General features: G+C 39.5%; 2 protein-coding genes across 2 annotated transcripts in view; one reads left to right on the top strand and one right to left on the bottom strand.

Annotated features, from left to right (window-relative positions):
- Window positions 1–242: 242 nt before the first annotated feature.
- On the bottom strand, window positions 243–5,114 carry LOC124718863 (heterogeneous nuclear ribonucleoprotein A1, A2/B1 homolog). Its single transcript, XM_047244496.1, has 7 exons — window positions 4,960–5,114; window positions 4,044–4,189; window positions 3,632–3,963; window positions 3,057–3,245; window positions 2,677–2,970; window positions 2,524–2,601; window positions 243–1,285 (listed from the first exon to the last, which is right to left on the bottom strand). The coding sequence occupies exons 1-6, from the start codon at window positions 4,978–4,980 to the stop codon at window positions 2,555–2,557; spliced, it is 1,029 nt and encodes a 342-aa protein (XP_047100452.1). The 5' UTR covers window positions 4,981–5,114; the 3' UTR covers window positions 243–1,285; window positions 2,524–2,554.
- A 545-nt stretch (window positions 5,115–5,659) lies between these two features.
- Window positions 5,660–16,602, top strand: part of LOC124718822 (dnaJ homolog subfamily C member 9) — a 33,827-nt gene continuing 22,884 nt past the window's right edge. The window contains exons 1-3 of the mRNA XM_047244441.1: window positions 5,660–5,817; window positions 5,897–6,049; window positions 8,179–8,292. Of these exons, the coding sequence (XP_047100397.1) occupies window positions 5,724–5,817; window positions 5,897–6,049; window positions 8,179–8,292 (361 nt within the window). The 5' untranslated portion in view covers window positions 5,660–5,723. The remainder of the gene's footprint in view (window positions 5,818–5,896; window positions 6,050–8,178; window positions 8,293–16,602) is intronic.

Consider the following 16,602-nt stretch of genomic DNA (forward strand, 5'->3'; position numbering starts at 1 on the left):
AATATTCCAAATATTCAGCTTTATCAGTACATCTATTTACTTATCAAGTTCATTACTTATGGAGCAAATACAACATTACCAAACTCATTTCACTTTAACTGCCTTTACTGAGAACATGTTTTCCAGCCAACTTATATTTTGCTACACACTGCATCAGCCTCACACCAGCAAGCACCACTGTAGTAGCCCTTATTGTTACAATTTTGTCTCAGGAATGTCAATAGGTTAAAGAAAGAACACAATTTTATTAGAAAAAGTTTATTTAGAACATAGGAAAATTATAATACATAAATGCATTTCACATGGCCTATTGTGTTGGAACGTACAAAAATGGGGGCTTTTCAAAATTAAAGATATACAGTCACCAGCAACTGACCTTTTATGCAGGTGAGCCCTTGGTTCAGGATACCAAAAACTCACTTGAATGTCTTCCAAACATCCAAAAACTCGGATCCAAAAAGAAACGGAGGGGAAGAGAGAGAACAAAGAAACCAGTAATTAGTGACACGTTGGGATTACAGATCTTTGTACTCACTAATTATTTACTGCATGAAGTTCTAAGCATACAGATCAATTCCTCATTCACTTAACTTTCAATGCAATATACTAAAACTGCTTTTATATGATAAAATGGCAAGAACTACAATAAATTAGTGAGGGTACCTTTGAACACCTACAAGCCTGCAGTTTCGCACTTGATTTGGTCCCTCAAAAGAAAACTGGATTCCTTCTCACAAAGACTAAGGTGTATGACCACTTAAAACCTATACAAAATGTGAGAGCCAGCTAAATAAATACAATGACCTATAAAAGTTCATACAACTGGTTTCTCGGCATTATCAATCAGATACTGGACAAAAAGTTAACTTTCCAAAACATTTGTACTCATTCCTCAAAACTACAGGCATTTTTGATCATAATTTGTAAATGGTTTATATTTTCAGGCCAAGATTTCCAGAACTGTATCTGACAACTATTGAGCAACTACAATAAAATTACACATCTTAAAAAGTCGAAGATAATTACACAAGACATAGGATGTAGACTACTTCACTAACTGATAATGGTGTCAAGGGTGAGATTGTTTAAAATGGAATGACTGATGATGCAGTACACACGATTGCTCTAGCAACGAACTGATCCATGTCCTGTTCTGCTCATTTGCTCTTCTGTCTCTGCTCAAGGTTAAACCTGCCTGCCTGCCTCTCCTGTGCTCTGACTTTGCCTGTCTCCTACATCTGACAGCCTCAGCTACTTATAGCGAAGTATCAGAAATAGGCGACACCTGAATAAACAAGGTTCAGAGAGAAAACAAAATGCATAAAACATTAGTTAACATCTCACAAAATATTATCCACTATCTACCTAAACAAGTTTATCACATAATCCTAACCATCAAGGTACTAATACTCTACCAAAAGACAGCATAAATATTAATTACCTCCAAATTCTCGAAGGGATTTTTGTCTTAAGGACTTACACCATATTCCTAAACACTGAAAGAGCTATAACTTCAATCACAATTAGATCCATAATGATAAATTTCCAAATGAAACCAATCTAATACATTTTCCACTCAAAGTGGCTACAACCTCAGGCACAAGGTTACTAATACTAGCTTTCATCAAGAATAATAAAGATTAATGATGGAGAAGACTATCCAGGAATTAAGTCAGCCAGGACCTCAACTCCAGGGGGACAGGACATGTCATCTGTCCTACTGTGGGCATTTCATTTCATCAGAACTTTCCTATCACCTGAATAGCCCAGTTTCTATTACTCTGCCTAAACTGCTGCATAAATTACTTTGAAAGCTAGCAGCATTTTCTGTTCCTGAATATGCCAGAGCTTGCTGCCACCAAGTTCAGCTGAATATAGTGTATATTCAAGTGCACTTTTGACTTTCCAATGCAAGTAAACTGCATGTCTAAAAAATTCTGCAATGTTCAATTTTTTTAGGCTAAGTGCACTAACAGTGTACTGCAGCTCTTCTGTTGTGGCAGCTGTCATCACTTTGTTCACTGAATCATGTGACAGTATACAGTAGCTAATCACAATTTTTCAAAATACCTAATTTTCGGAGTTTGTGGTCAATCTGAGACCACATACAGCTTAAGTAATCACAAGTGAAACAAAACCATTTACCATCATAGGAAATTATGAACAAGCAATACAACTTGCTACCCTCAACCAACTGAAGTCTTATTTCCACATTAATATGAAAGACTTAGCAGCACAAACAGGAAAAGCATAGTACACATCTACTGCACTTCAACCTAAATTTATTCTGTATTAATCATTTATCTTAATCATGTCTACATACGTGTTTTAGTCCCTAATCATTCAATAACCGAAAGTATTTTGTGCAATTTCACTACTTTCCCAAAAAAGAGACTGAACTAGACATTCTGTATCTTAAACCTCTATGAAATGCCTGCCTAACAGTTTCCTAAATGTAACTCAACATTTCAAGATTGTATGCATAATATTGACAAATTTAAATGTACTACAAGAATTACATACCTGCACAGGGAGGAAAGGAGTGCCACAGCACTTAATACCTGCGGCCACCACCAGAACCGTAACCGCCACCTCCACCACCTGAAACGCAATAAACTTTTTGCAAATTGCTTGATCACCCTGCAACAAACAGCAAGATCCTCTTTAAAAGCTCACCTCGAGATCCTCGATCAGAGTATGGAGCAGACCGGCTTCCACCATAACCACTAGAACCACGAACTGCACCTCCTCCATAGCTTTGCTTGTAGCCGCCACCGAATCCGTCAGACTGTGGTCCACTATTGTAACCATCATTGGACCATCCACCACTGCGTCCACCGCCACCGCCGTACCTGTCACCCCCTCCCATTCCACCACCCCCACCCCACCTATCTCCACCACCCATACCGCCACCACCACCTCCCCATCGGTCACCGCCACCACCACGGCCATTCTCCCATGGATCAGCACCTGAAAATAAGTCAAGGTTATAAACAATATAAAGACTAGAATTAAAACTTAACAGAAGCATGAAGACTGATGCAGCAATTACTAACCTCCCCAGCCACCACCTCCACCGCCACCAGCACTTCCACCCCAGTCACCACGTCCTCCGCCCCAGCCACCACCTGCACCACCACCAACCCCACCTCTGCCTCCACCTCCACGGCCTCCTGGAGCATCACCTTTGGGTAAGGCTTTTTTGACATCTATGTGCTTCCCACGGATCTGGTGATTGCGACTCACTGGAAGAATTAGAACTTAAGATTACAACAGGTCAACTTCCACACCAATTCTGGGTTTAGTAACAAATTGCAAGCCACAGTAAAAAAAAACTTTGGTAAATCAAAATGCAAAGTTCTGATACACAGAAAAAATGAGCTATTGAACATATTTGATGCCTCAGAAATTCAGGTAAGTACTGAATAGCCCACAAGCCTCAGTGCTCTAACTGAAAATTAAAGGAATCTCGTTTAAAAAATTTCTTCTGCAAATTAACAAAAAAGTTAAGTAACTCAGCAACACAAGCTAATAAATTTTACACTACCATAAGCATAAAATACATTCCATCACACTACCAAAAATACACACACAACTATTTTAAATGCCATAAAGATAAGTCGACACTTACAACATATTTTGTCAACAGGATCATAATCGTCAAATTCTACGAAAGCGAAGCCACGCTTCTTGCGAGTCTCCTTGTCAACGACGATTGCAGCAGAGACGACAGTGCCATACTGTTTGAAATAATCGCGCAGATCGTTTTCTTCCATCTCTTCCTTAATTCCACCAACAAATAGCTTTTTCACAGTCGCTCCCGCTTCTGGCCTACCAATCTCCGTGCGAGGAACAGCTCTTTTCGGCTCCACAACACGACCATCAACTTTGTGTGGGCGAGCATTCTGAGCATCATCCACCATATGTGCTCTGGAGTAAGTTATGAACCCAAACCCTCTCGACCTGCGAGATATGAAAGAGCTATTAACATTTCCTTAATAAAGTAATTTTATCATGCGTTGAACTTATGCTGTTTTACGCACCTCTTCGTTTTAGGGTCCTTCATAACCACCACATCAACTATTTCACCCCATTGTTCAAAATGTTGCTTTAGGGACTCGTCAGTTGTTCTATAGTCCAATCCACCAATAAATAGTTTTCTAACATGCTCTGGCTCACCGTGATCATTCTGTAGGAAGGAAGTTCAATTAGTATCATCACGCTTAATAACTAATAACTTAATTATAATATATACTATTATTTAAAGCCTTGACCGGGTCCGTGAGCGAGTTCCTAGCTCACAACCAAACCTATGGCTTTACATTTATTTTCTTCCAGGCAACAACCAGAGCTGCTATAGTTAACAGCGCGGTGCTGAATGGAAGGCAAAATGGCGACCACTCGATTCCACGTATCCATGTTCTTATCACGCGTTACACACCCGCTCGCTATTACAAAACTGTAGGCCTTTCCGACATACGGGGATCATTAAATATTACCATGTATAGAAACAGTATAAAATTGATTAATGTAACTAAATACAGAGGAGGTCAAACTCCTTCCGCCATTAATGGCGCTGAGAACTACACGTTACATATATTAACTTATCACAAAATTAACAACAAAAAGTGAAGAAAAAATTAATCTTCCAACGCGTAATGAGCGATATTTTACACACACACACACACACACACACACACACACACACACACACTTTTTCAGAACACGTAAACTTGCCTCACGAAAGGACGTCGTACTACAATTAATACAATCACAAGAAAAGTATTGTAAACATTTAAAAATTCTAACCATTAGGACAGTTATTAACTTTCAAAAAGTTCCAAATGATTTTAGAACCCGTTACACCAACTCCCGTTGCGTCCATTGACCAGTTAGGATCGATGAACTCTTATCCAAGTATTTACAGTCAGAATTAAAAATAATTGAGTACTTTCTCACCTCACGATCCATATTCACCATCTTGAATGAATTTTTCTTTACTGGGACAACTTCTACCTACAAATTCCCACAGTACAAGTTTCCCTACTTCCCTAACGACGCTACTCCTGCCGCTTCAAAATGGAGAAGAAGGAACTGACGCTTTGCACGCTAGGTATAGCAGTAACTACGTAACTCAAAAGCGAACTCAAATAAATGCGTTCGCTGACTTCTGTAATTTTCACACAATATTCACCACAAAAGAATATGTTTAAGAAAATATATGTTATTAAATCCACAAACTTTTGACGTATTCTGCAACAATTAGTTTGACAAGAAATTAAATGACTAGTGTACCGGGCGATTTCCTTCCCCCGCCTCCCCCACCCGGCCAAAACCCATAAAAATCGAAACAACGAAAATTTTCTCACCTCAACAATTCAAATATATTTTTACTATATTTCACATTATATGAATATTGTCCTCAAATTTAAAATGAGATCTATATTGCAGCACTGGTACCATATATTTTTTCAGTTATTTATTTACAATAATGACTACCCATTACATGTTCAGAATTTCTCAACGAGATAATTAATATATGTAAAACTTCTGAAGTAATGAATTGTATGAATAAAAATATTTAATATATCTGTCACGTTTCAATCGCATGCACTTCCGACTATTATCGATAAAGAACTCGCTTCTGCTTTGGCGCCTAAAATCTGAAGGAGTAGTTATAAGTTTGATTGTACGCTGCAAACAATTTCGTGTTTTCACTGAACATGCCTAGTCTAGTTGATTTGTGTGAAAAATACTTTGGGCACAAAGACTTTTATGATGTTCTACGTATACCGAAAAATGCAAATGAAAAACAAAGTAATAATTGATTTATAACCTCAATAGTTCAGTAGTTGACATTTTACATCCCAATGTAATAATTATATTTTTTTTGTAGTTAGGAAAGCGTACCATAGGCTCTCTCTGCTTGTGCATCCTGATAGAGTTGAAGAGCAAAAGAAGGCTGAAGCAACGGAGAAATTTAAAGTTTTGGGAAAGGTTCATTCAATATTGAGTGACAAAGAGAAGAAAGTGGTTTACGATGAAACAGGTATTATTATCGCTCAGCCCTGTAGTTTTATTTACTGATCCGTATTATTATGTATTTTAGTAGTTCTACGTTCCATTAAAATGGCCATACACATGTTGGACTTAACGTTCAGAACATGGCATCATAACTAATTTGGTGTGAAGTGTATGATTCGTTGCGCTAGTGATTGTTCACGTTGCGTATTTCCTATCTTTAATAAATGGTACTTTATGACAGGCACTTCTATATTGTTATGAAATTCACGTCCTACAGCGCGTTTTTCGTATCTTAAACTTCCTTTTTACCTAATTTTACTGACGGCAGTACGGCTAGTTCAGACTTACAGTATTGAAAACATTTCATTCAAATTAGTCACAACAGTAGTAGAGAGGCAAAAACTTTTCTGCATCTTAACAAAATGCATTGTAAATAAGCAAAACAAACACGCCGACCCAAAGTGTTAACTATATGTTACTGACAACGTTTATGAATGTTTATATTCAGCTGTCAAGATCTTCAACACATTCGAGGAGGTACTCATTTCTGTTCAACACTCTAAGACAGCTAGTATCGTTTTGTTCATAGGGAAGACGGAGTATGTGGTTCACTTCCTGGATCTCCCTACAGTTGCCCTGTGTTGGTATGAACTGAATTCTATGGAGATATGCATAGTAGCAGCCATTTCAAAGCTCAGTGGAATTACATGTCATATCTCAATTTCCAGTGTACCATTGTGCATTTGATATATAAGAATGGATTTGCCTGTATCGGGTGGCCTTGTCAGATCTTTGGTCTTCCACTCCTGTTACATTTGCTTCTTGACATATCCATGACTAAAAGCAATTAGATCCCCAGCTGGAACACACCTCATGTTCCATTCATTACCACTTGATTAACCCATTCCTTGCAATCCTATTACAACCCTTGGTCTGTGCAAATAAGACTTTAAAAAATATTTCTTCACATTTCTGCTGCAGTAGGAGGTATTTGATATGGCAAATAGCAGGTCCCTTTATGCTTAAGAATTAATTTTAGTATTTTCAATGCTTAGTGTGTGTGTGTGTGTGTGTGTGTGTGTGTGTGTGTGTGTGTGTGTGTGTGTGTGTGTTTTATTTTCAATGCTTAGTGTGTGTGTGTGTGTGTGTGTGTGTGTGTGTGTGTGTGTGTGTGTTATTTTCAATGCTTAGTGTGTGTGTGTGTGTGTGTGTGTGTGTGTGTGTGTGTGTGTGTGAGAGAGAGAGAGAGAGAGAGAGAGAGAGAGAGAGAGAGAGAGAGAGAGAGAGAGAGAGAGAGAGAGAGAGGGGGGGGGGGGGGGGGGGGGGTTTAAATCATCCTATGTGAGGTGGTCCTCAAAGATGTGGCAAAAAATACTGATTGTCAACATCCCCCCCCCCCCCCCCGAGCAGTTACCACAAACAATTTAATTTGTACATACTGCTACTCATATAGTAGTTCCTAGACCATTGTAACGCTGCCATTCACTCTAGTGGTTTGTAGAGCATTGTTAATTATTCATTTAGTTACGTCCACCTGCTTAGCCGAATGGTCGTGTGCTTGCCTCCCAAGCAGCAGCCCGGGTTGGAGATTTTTCTCCGTTCGTGGACTGGGTGTTGTGCTGTCTTCATCATTTCATCCTCATCACTGGCACGCGAGTTGCCCAATGTGGCGTCAATTGCAGTAAGACTCAAACGCAGCGGCTGGACTTCCCCGGATAGGGCCTCCCAGCCAGCAATGCCATATGATCGTTTTATTTTTTCCTTTAGTTGCATTAGACAAGCAAAGTCCCAAGAACTAATAAAAAAAATAGTTTGAAATATAGCTTTATAGCACAGAAACAGTGTGGATAACTGATCTTAAAACAGCATTCATATTAAATGGTACAAGTAATATTTAGACTTCTGGTACATAAATTTGACATGTTTGTATTATAGTTTCTCATTTTTCAAAAAGAACGAGTTGTATGTATAACCTTAGTTTATTAACTCCCTAAAAATTATTTACTCAATTAAATCACTGTAGCATATCATATGTTCAATATTTGTAATGTGTTATACGTAGTGCTTAAGCATGGAGCAATTTTTTGCTGATAGTAATGTGCTACGTAACTATGTTAGCTGGTGGTGCATAATGTAAAAGTTATTTTCTTGCAGGATCATATGATGAGGAAGATGAGAAGGCAGAGAGAGATTGGAATGAGTATTGGAGACTGTTGTTCAAGAAAATCACAATTGAAGATATCAACAGATATAAGAAACAATATCAAGGTATAGATGGATTGCTGTTTCACTTGCTGATATACATATTTTTGTGTGTATACATGTATATCTGTGACGTACTGTACTGATTGTATTGAACTGGGTGTAAAATATATTGGACAAGTCGATGCCCACAGTTATAGACTGTGCAATGTGATGAGTAACTTAATGTAAACTATAGGTGGCTGGTCTATATTACCAACTGACTAACACAGTGGCTTAGTTCCAGTTGTAGGTACCATTTACAGGAGCAACAAACAATTATACTTCGAATTCAGCATTTCATATAATTATAGACCAGGTTTAAAACACTGTCATAAACCAATCATGAAGGGGTATAACCTTATGTTAAAGGCTTAACAAAGTAAGAGAAGTTTCAGATTTGGAAACAGTGTGTGTCTGGAGGCAACATAGCTCGTACACGCAAATTACCACAATAATAATTGTCCGGTATTTGAGAATCTGAACATTTATCAACTTAAAACAAACTTTTCTTTCTAAACTACTACGTGCTTACTTGTTAAACATCAGACATTAAACGCTATAACACATTTGTAAAGTAATCAAGGTTTGAAGCTGTTTTATGCATGTGATTTGTGTAATAATATGTAAAGTAAATTTTATGTGGTTATTTGCAATAAAAGAAAAGTGTACTCTTAACTTCTAAATACAACTACAGAAACAAGTAACTAAACTTCAGATTGTATTATATTAACACAGAATGTAGTGCCAGTCAATGAATATTTATTTTTGCTTTGTAATTTCATGAGACAGTAAGATAAAATAATAATTTAGATCCGAATATCTAATAACTTGATTATTTTTTAAAATACGAATTCCAGGGTAAAATGTGTTGTTAATTCTTAAGTTTAAACAAAACAGTTTCAGCTATTAATGGTAAAGTTTCTCAGGATACAGCCACATACTGCTTTACTTTGTAACTAAAAACAAACTTCAAAGAGATTATATAAAAAAGAATATTTCAAAAAAATCAAGTAACACTACAGTAAATGTTTAAACATTTTTCCTTTTATCACAATAATTCCTCAAAGGAAATACCAAAAATCAGTCAAATAAAGCATTACTGTTTGTTTTCTTGTGCAGCACTCTCTGCACGCAGCAAATAAAGAACTGCCTCATCTGACTGTCAGGAGACCCAGCTAACTGGTTCTTTCCATCTGTATGTTCATAGTTTCACCATTCAGATATCTTTCATGAATGTGGAAGTGTTGACCCCTATATGTTTTGATTGACAATGATCAGGGGTTTTTTGCCAATTTTAATGGACTGCACTGTCAATGTAAAGTGTTAGAGGTTGTTCCGTCATTTCAACTAATTCACTAAATAAACAACATAACCAAATTAAATCTTTGGCCACTTCACTTGGTGATATAATTTCTGCTTCAGTTGTACAAATAGCCACCACCTTCTGCAACTGACCTGCCCATGATACAGCACCACCAGAGAACTTTGTCATGATGGTAGTTGTTGAATTTCTTTTCCACTTAACCACAGTGAAGTCAGCATCACTGTAAATTCTCAAATTTTCTTCTCTATGATAAGTAATACCATAATTAAATGTGCATATCAGCTACAGGATTATGGATTCCGGTCCTTGGTAGTTGGTTTTTGCGTAGTTCGGGCAGCTTTATTCACTGAAAGTTATTTCTGGACATGTTGCTATTGAGAGGGACATAAGACATGAAATAGCCTCACAATAGGGTGCAGAGGATGAAACTGCTTCATCTTGATTATTTTACTTCACATCCAACTAGAGTTGAAATTACATTGGATTCTGCCATTAAATTTTTCCAATGTTTGTTTCACGTATTTTACTTGAGTTATCGTAATTGCTTAATCTTCATTTTGCTTTATTTTTATGTCAAGGAAATTGTCAAGGGTCCCCACTGCTACATCAAATTCATGTAGTAAATTGTTCAGAAAAGCAGTAATTTCATCATCATTGTCAACGATTAGACCATCATAAACATAAATTTAATACGGTTAATAATTTAATAATAAATAAATAAATATGCTTGAAGTAGTAAATGAGTTTTGCTATTTGGGGAGCAAAATAACTGATGATGGTCGAAGTAGAGAGGATATAAAATGTAGACTGGCAATGGCAACGAAAGTGTTTCTGAAGAAGAGAAATTTGTTAACATCGAGTATAGATATAAGAATCAGGAAGTCTTTTCTAAAAGTATTTGCATGGAGTGTAGCCCTGTATGGAAGTGACACGGGCAATAAACAGTTTAGACAAGAAGAGAATAGAAGCTTTGGAAATGTGGTGCTACAGAAGAATGCTGAAGATACATGGGTAGATCACATAACTATTGAGGAGGTATTGAATAGAATTGGACAGAAGAGAAATTTGTGGCACAACTTGACTAGAAGAAGGGATCGGTTGGTAGGGCATATTCTGAGGCATCAAGGGATCACCAATTTAGTATTGGAGGGCAAACATGGGGGGTAAAAATTGTAGGAGGAGACCAAGAGATGAATACACTAAGCAGATTCAGAAGGATGTAGGTTGCAGTAGGTACTGGGAGATGAAGAAGCTTGCACAGGATAGAGTAGCATGGAGAGCTGCATCAAACCAGTCTCTGGACTGAAGACGACAACAACAAACAAATTCTTATGTAATGTCTTCTTTTCCTTTTATTTTCAATAGAACCAGGATCTGCAGCATTGTTTTGACAACCTGCTTCATTCATGACTACCATAAAACATTTGTAACAGCAGCGTGTTGCTTGTCTGAGTCTATGGAGACTCAGTGTATTATTTCTGAAGCCTTTTGGTTGTTCCATACACACTTCATCCTGAAGTATTCCATTCAGAAAGGCCATCTTCACATCAAATTGTTTAAACACCATCTCCTTCAAAGGAAACTATCACTAGCAAAACTCTAATGGTGTCATAACATGTTAAATATACCCTTTAGCAATTAGTTGGGCTTCGAAGTGAGTGCTTCCGTCAGCTGCAACTTCTCGATGTAGAACCCTGTGATTTTGAAATGCCTTGGCATTGTGGGATGTTCAGCTAACACCCACATATTGTTTCTCTTTACTGCTTCTGTTTCTTCATTAATAGTTTGTATCCGTTTTTCCTTTTCAGTGGACTGCAATATGTCAAAAAACAGTTCGTATCTATTTGCCAGCACTAACTTTTGTCAGCATCAAGAGATCACTGCTTTCTATCCAGGCTCGTTTTCTTCTTTGCCTTCTGTTCTCCAGTTTCTTCATCAGAAAATTCAGAGTCTGTTGATTATATATTATTGTCATCTGAGAATTGACTTCCTCCAGAATCAAATGCATTAAATTTTTCTTCACACTGGCATCCTCCAGAGGCATACTACCGAGGAATGTCAAATTTAATATTATCACTGAGCAGATTGCTAACTATTTCTGGCTTAAATTTTACACCTTCACTCAAGACCACTTTCTTTTTGGAATGATCCGGACTCTTAATCCATCTTTGTTATTGGCATACCCAACAAGTTGAACAAAAACAGCCTTTTCATTAACCTTTGGATGAAAATTTTTGTTTGTATGAACATGGCAACCTGTACCAAAAACTCTGCTGTGATCAAGTTTTCCAGCTTGAACCATAGCTCATTAGGAAATTTGACTGGAGCTGCAGACCTGCCAGAATGATTTAAAATATAGACTGCTGTACTGCAATCTTCTGCGCATAATCCTGTTAGTAGTTTCCTTGCATCCAGCATAAAATGTGCTGATTCAAAAATTGTTCTATTTTTCATGTTCGGTCACATCATTTTCTTCAGGAGTGTAGGTAGGGTGGAGGAATCAGTAATTCTGTTCTTTTATCCATGAGCTGTTCTCTAGCTCTGTTAAATTCTTTACCTCCATCTCATCTAAACTGTTTAACCCCCCCAGGGAGCTCGCGCACCTTTCGTGAGTATGTGTGTGATGCACACAGGGCCCCAAGCTATTGCAGCCCATTCTTCCTTCCCAGGCTGCACTTCCTTTCCTGTGCCCCTTCCTCCCTATCTTCACTCCTCCCCTACTGCCTCCTCCTTCCCTTCTCTTGATATTTCTACTTATCCACCTAGTCCGTCCCTTCACACCAGGGGGCTCGCCACTCTTTGGTGGCTTTGTGCTTGGCCACCATGGGGCCCCAGCCTTTGCAGCATATTTACCTTTCTGTGCTGCATGTCTGTCATCTTGCTATTCTTTCTCCTCCCTTGGGAAACGTGTCTGGGGTGTTATTGGGAATGTTCCGCATTGTCTATCGCTGACATACGAGCAGTCTCACCACTGTTTTTCCTTTCTTTGTTTCCTTCTCACATTCCTCCGCTTCGGCATTCGAGGTTTCTCTTTTTCTTCTTCCTCCCTGTGCCCTCCTGAAGGCAGGCCCGTGCAGCTGACACACAACAGGTGACTAACACGTTATTCCCAGCCCCGGGTAGACAGGTAGGGTTTGCACGTACCCCCTGGTACAGGCCAGGCCCAGGGAGGGGTGATTGCCTGAGCTGCTGCCTTCCCAAATTACCGATTGTTCCCTCGGTCAGGTGTTTGGGAGGTGTGACTTGAGGTGTGAACAGTGAACAACCATCACCTAAGGCAAGTGCGCCCCCTTGTCGAGGGTTTTGTCCAGAGCCTCTAACGGCCTGTATCCTGCCGGGCATCTCCAGCTCCCTTTTTGTTGGCAGATTTTGCCATCTGTTGAAGTTCTCTGTAGGCATAGCTCGTCTAGCGGTGTCTTCAGTGATGTCTTGATCATCTTTACTCCTGGAGCATCGGCAGTGGCTTTCGTTTTTCCACTGACAAAACCGTCTGTAAGACTTTCTGGTGGCACAATTGGTTTCTCCCACCATCTTTACATCATGGGTGTGTTGCTCTTCTGTTAATTGAAACCACGAAATTCCTGGGGCCCATGCTCAATAGGAAACTCTTGGTCTTCCCATGTGTCTTACTTGTCAGCCTGCTGTACGTGGTCCCTCAATGTCCTACGTGGCCTCAGTGGTACTTCCTGGGGTGCTGATCGAACCTCCCTCCGTTTATATTTGTCCCTTGTCCGTTCGAGACTTTGCGTCTGCACGTCCATTGCTCTTTATGCCATCTCAACACTATCTACCCTCGTGGTATCTGTTAGGCCGCTGGTGCCTTTTACACTAGCCTGGTTGAGTCTTTATGCTGAAGCTGCTGAACTACCACTGTCCTTCAGCCACGACTTTCTCCTCAGCAGGTATGCATGCTGTTTGTCTACCTTGCGTGGCCACCCATCCCATCGGTGACTCATTTAATCACCACTATGGGGCGTGTTCCTCTTCTGTTACCTCCTGGAGTCTGCTTTCGGCACTTGCTCTGGTGGCTTAACTTCGCACTACCTCCAACTTTCTTGGTGGGTGTGAACCCTTCACCACCTCGGCTTCGTGAAGCGGCTCATGTTAACCTTGGCCTTCATTCGCTTGCTAAGGACACTACTTCGGCCTTGCTCTATAGCCTTAAGTTTCACGATCTTCGTGTGGAATTTTGCGGTAGTACCTTTGCGTACACTGATGACTCTCGAACTGACCGTGGTATCGGGTGTGACTTTCATTGGCACCCACGTCTTTCGATATCGGCTTCCAGCACACTGCTCAGTATTTACAGCCGAGCTCTTCACCTGTATAAAGTCACGGAGTACATCGTACGACTCAGACTTTTCAATTGTGTCCTCTGCACAGACTCACTCAGCGCCCTTCACCTTCAAAGTGTGTAGTGTACTCCTCCCATCTCTTAGTCAGGGTGTCTACGAGCCGGGACAACCGGGAGATTCGGGAAAAACCCGGGAATTTTTTCATCCGTCTTCTCATTTTTTCATCGTTATTAAAAAATTTTACTGGCACATTTATGTGATGTATGACGCGCAAAAAGATCAACAATATATGTGGAAGCTTAGCTTCTCTTACAGCTTACTAATCTTAGAGACCAACCGGGAAAAACCCGGGAATCTTTTTGAGTTCCGGGAATTTTTCATTGTTTTAGTTTTCAGTTAAATTTTTGTGATTTTTGACTGGTAAGAATCAATACTCTAACAAAAAAAATTACTGTATCCCGCTTCTGCAGAGTAATACTGCAGCAACAAAACATGAACGAGAGAAAAAAACGAAAATAAAACTTAAGTCGCAAAGAAAACGCGCCATATACAACAACAAAACACAGTACTCATACAAGCGTCTGCCAACAGCAAAGTGTGTCTAAGGCTTTAGGAAGAGTGTGCAGTGCTTCTTAACAACAAATTGCCTCCAATGAACGTTACGTGACAGATTTTTACATTAGATTCGTTTTAATGCAAGATTTTTTAATGTTTCACTCGTACGAACATGCGGGCTTCCTGTGTCATCGTAGCTGCGCAAGTGCAGTGACGCCTGTTACCTGGCGCTCTCTGGCAACTTCTGAAGCGTACCTTTCTAATAGGTCACGGAAAATATTGCGAATATTGCTTTGAAAAGCATTACTTTCAAAGTAAATTTCCTTTTATGTAAGATAAACTATGTGAGAGAGTGTACGACGAATTTCTTAAACCACAGAACGTTTGACTCTCATTTAAAAATCAATTCTGTGGGGACGACCATATGAAGAATTTCGAGCCCAGAAGATCAGAAATTTACGTCGTTATTAAAAAAATTTTACTGGCACATTTATGTGATGTATGACGCGCAAAAAGATCAACAATATATGTGGAAGCTTAGCTTCTCTTGCAGTTTACTAATCTTAGAGACCAATATTATATGTGATAGCTTTGCTTTTCTTGTAGCAACAATTGTACATTAATTTAAGCCATTAATTTTTCTTATTTGCATGTTCGCGCTACCTAAGAGTGATCTAGCAATTGGCCGACTACATCACGTGTCAAATGCGGTTATCAGCTGGCGAGATCAGGTGACATGAGCTGTGACTGGCTTACAAAAGCGCGTCGCAATCTCAATTTTAATAATGCCTCGGAAAGTAACATGCGGTGTTTGGTGGAACTCGAATTTATTCCTTCGTAACACGGAAATGTGCAGTGTATATGTTGCTGCACATCAAAGATCTTTCGAAAGCGTGTTTTTTTTCCCCTGAGTTTCATTTTCTAAAGTGCCGGGAAATTCTACGCCGGTGTATAAAACCATAAAAGGATCGATAATGCCGATAAAAAATATACTGTCGCTTAACACAGAAAAAATGTATTTTCACCCAGGAGAAAGTGTATTTTCAACTGGGAAATCCGGGAATTGTTTTTCCTTGTCCATGTAGACACACTGTTAGTGCAACGGGCCCAGGAAAACTGTCACTTGCTCACTCTTGGTCGACCGACTGTGATGTTTGTGGGTTCCTGGTCATGTCGGTCTGCCAGGAGACGAGGCTGCTGCCAAGGCTGCAGTCCTGGTACCTCAGCCCACTAGTTCCTATATTCCCTCCAGTGATCACTGTGTTGCCGTCTGTCAGGAGGTGGTGTCCCCATTGGTCCTCCCTTCACGGGAATAAACTCCGGATTATTAAGCCTCTCCCAGCAGCTTGGATGACCACCTCTAGGTGCTCCCGCTGGCAGGAGGTCATTTTAACTAGGTTGCATATTGGGCCCTGCCTTTTTAGCCATCGTCATTTGATAAGTGACGATCCCCCACCACTTTGTACACATTGCGCCCAAGTTTTAACTGTCCGCTACTTCCTAATGGAATGCCCATTTTTAACTGTTTACGTTTCTGCTTGGGTTTGCCATCTGAGTTATCGGCCATTTTAGCAAATGACCCACGGCCTGTCGACCGTGTTTTACTTTTGATCCGTCAAAGCAGTATGGCGAAGGCCATTTAATGTTTAGTTTTGGACCTTCATTTTGGTATGGTGTCTTTTGTAGTCCTTTCTCCATGTCCCAGTCTTCTCTTACGTCAATTGGGATTGACGTATAGTCGTTGCTTAACTCCTTTTTGTCTTCGTGTTCAATTAACTGCATCAACTGTCTTAAAAGACATAGTTAAGAGTAAGACAGCGGGATGAATGGTGTATGTTAGCTGTTTCCATTATCTGTAGTAGTATTGTCTCATGTTTTGTTTTTGCAGCAGTATACATTGTAACCTTTGGCAGTGTCTTCTGCAGAAATAAATAAAAAGGGCAGAAAAATTTCATTTAGTCCAAAACTAGAAACTTCAAAATAGTGCCTCAGTGTACATTCATGTTGACTGTGAAAGTCTGCATTGTGTTATAACACTTTTAATTGCCCAACAGAAAATATAGTTGAGGATTAAGTGTATATCAAAACACATGCCCCCTGTGTAAAATTGCTGCTTAGATATTTCAAATTGTTGTTCAGGTGTTTTGAATTTGACACTGC

The sequence above is a fragment of the Schistocerca piceifrons genome, chromosome 10 (genome assembly GCF_021461385.2).
Source record: "Schistocerca piceifrons isolate TAMUIC-IGC-003096 chromosome 10, iqSchPice1.1, whole genome shotgun sequence".
Lineage (NCBI taxonomy): Eukaryota > Metazoa > Arthropoda > Insecta > Orthoptera > Acrididae > Schistocerca > Schistocerca piceifrons.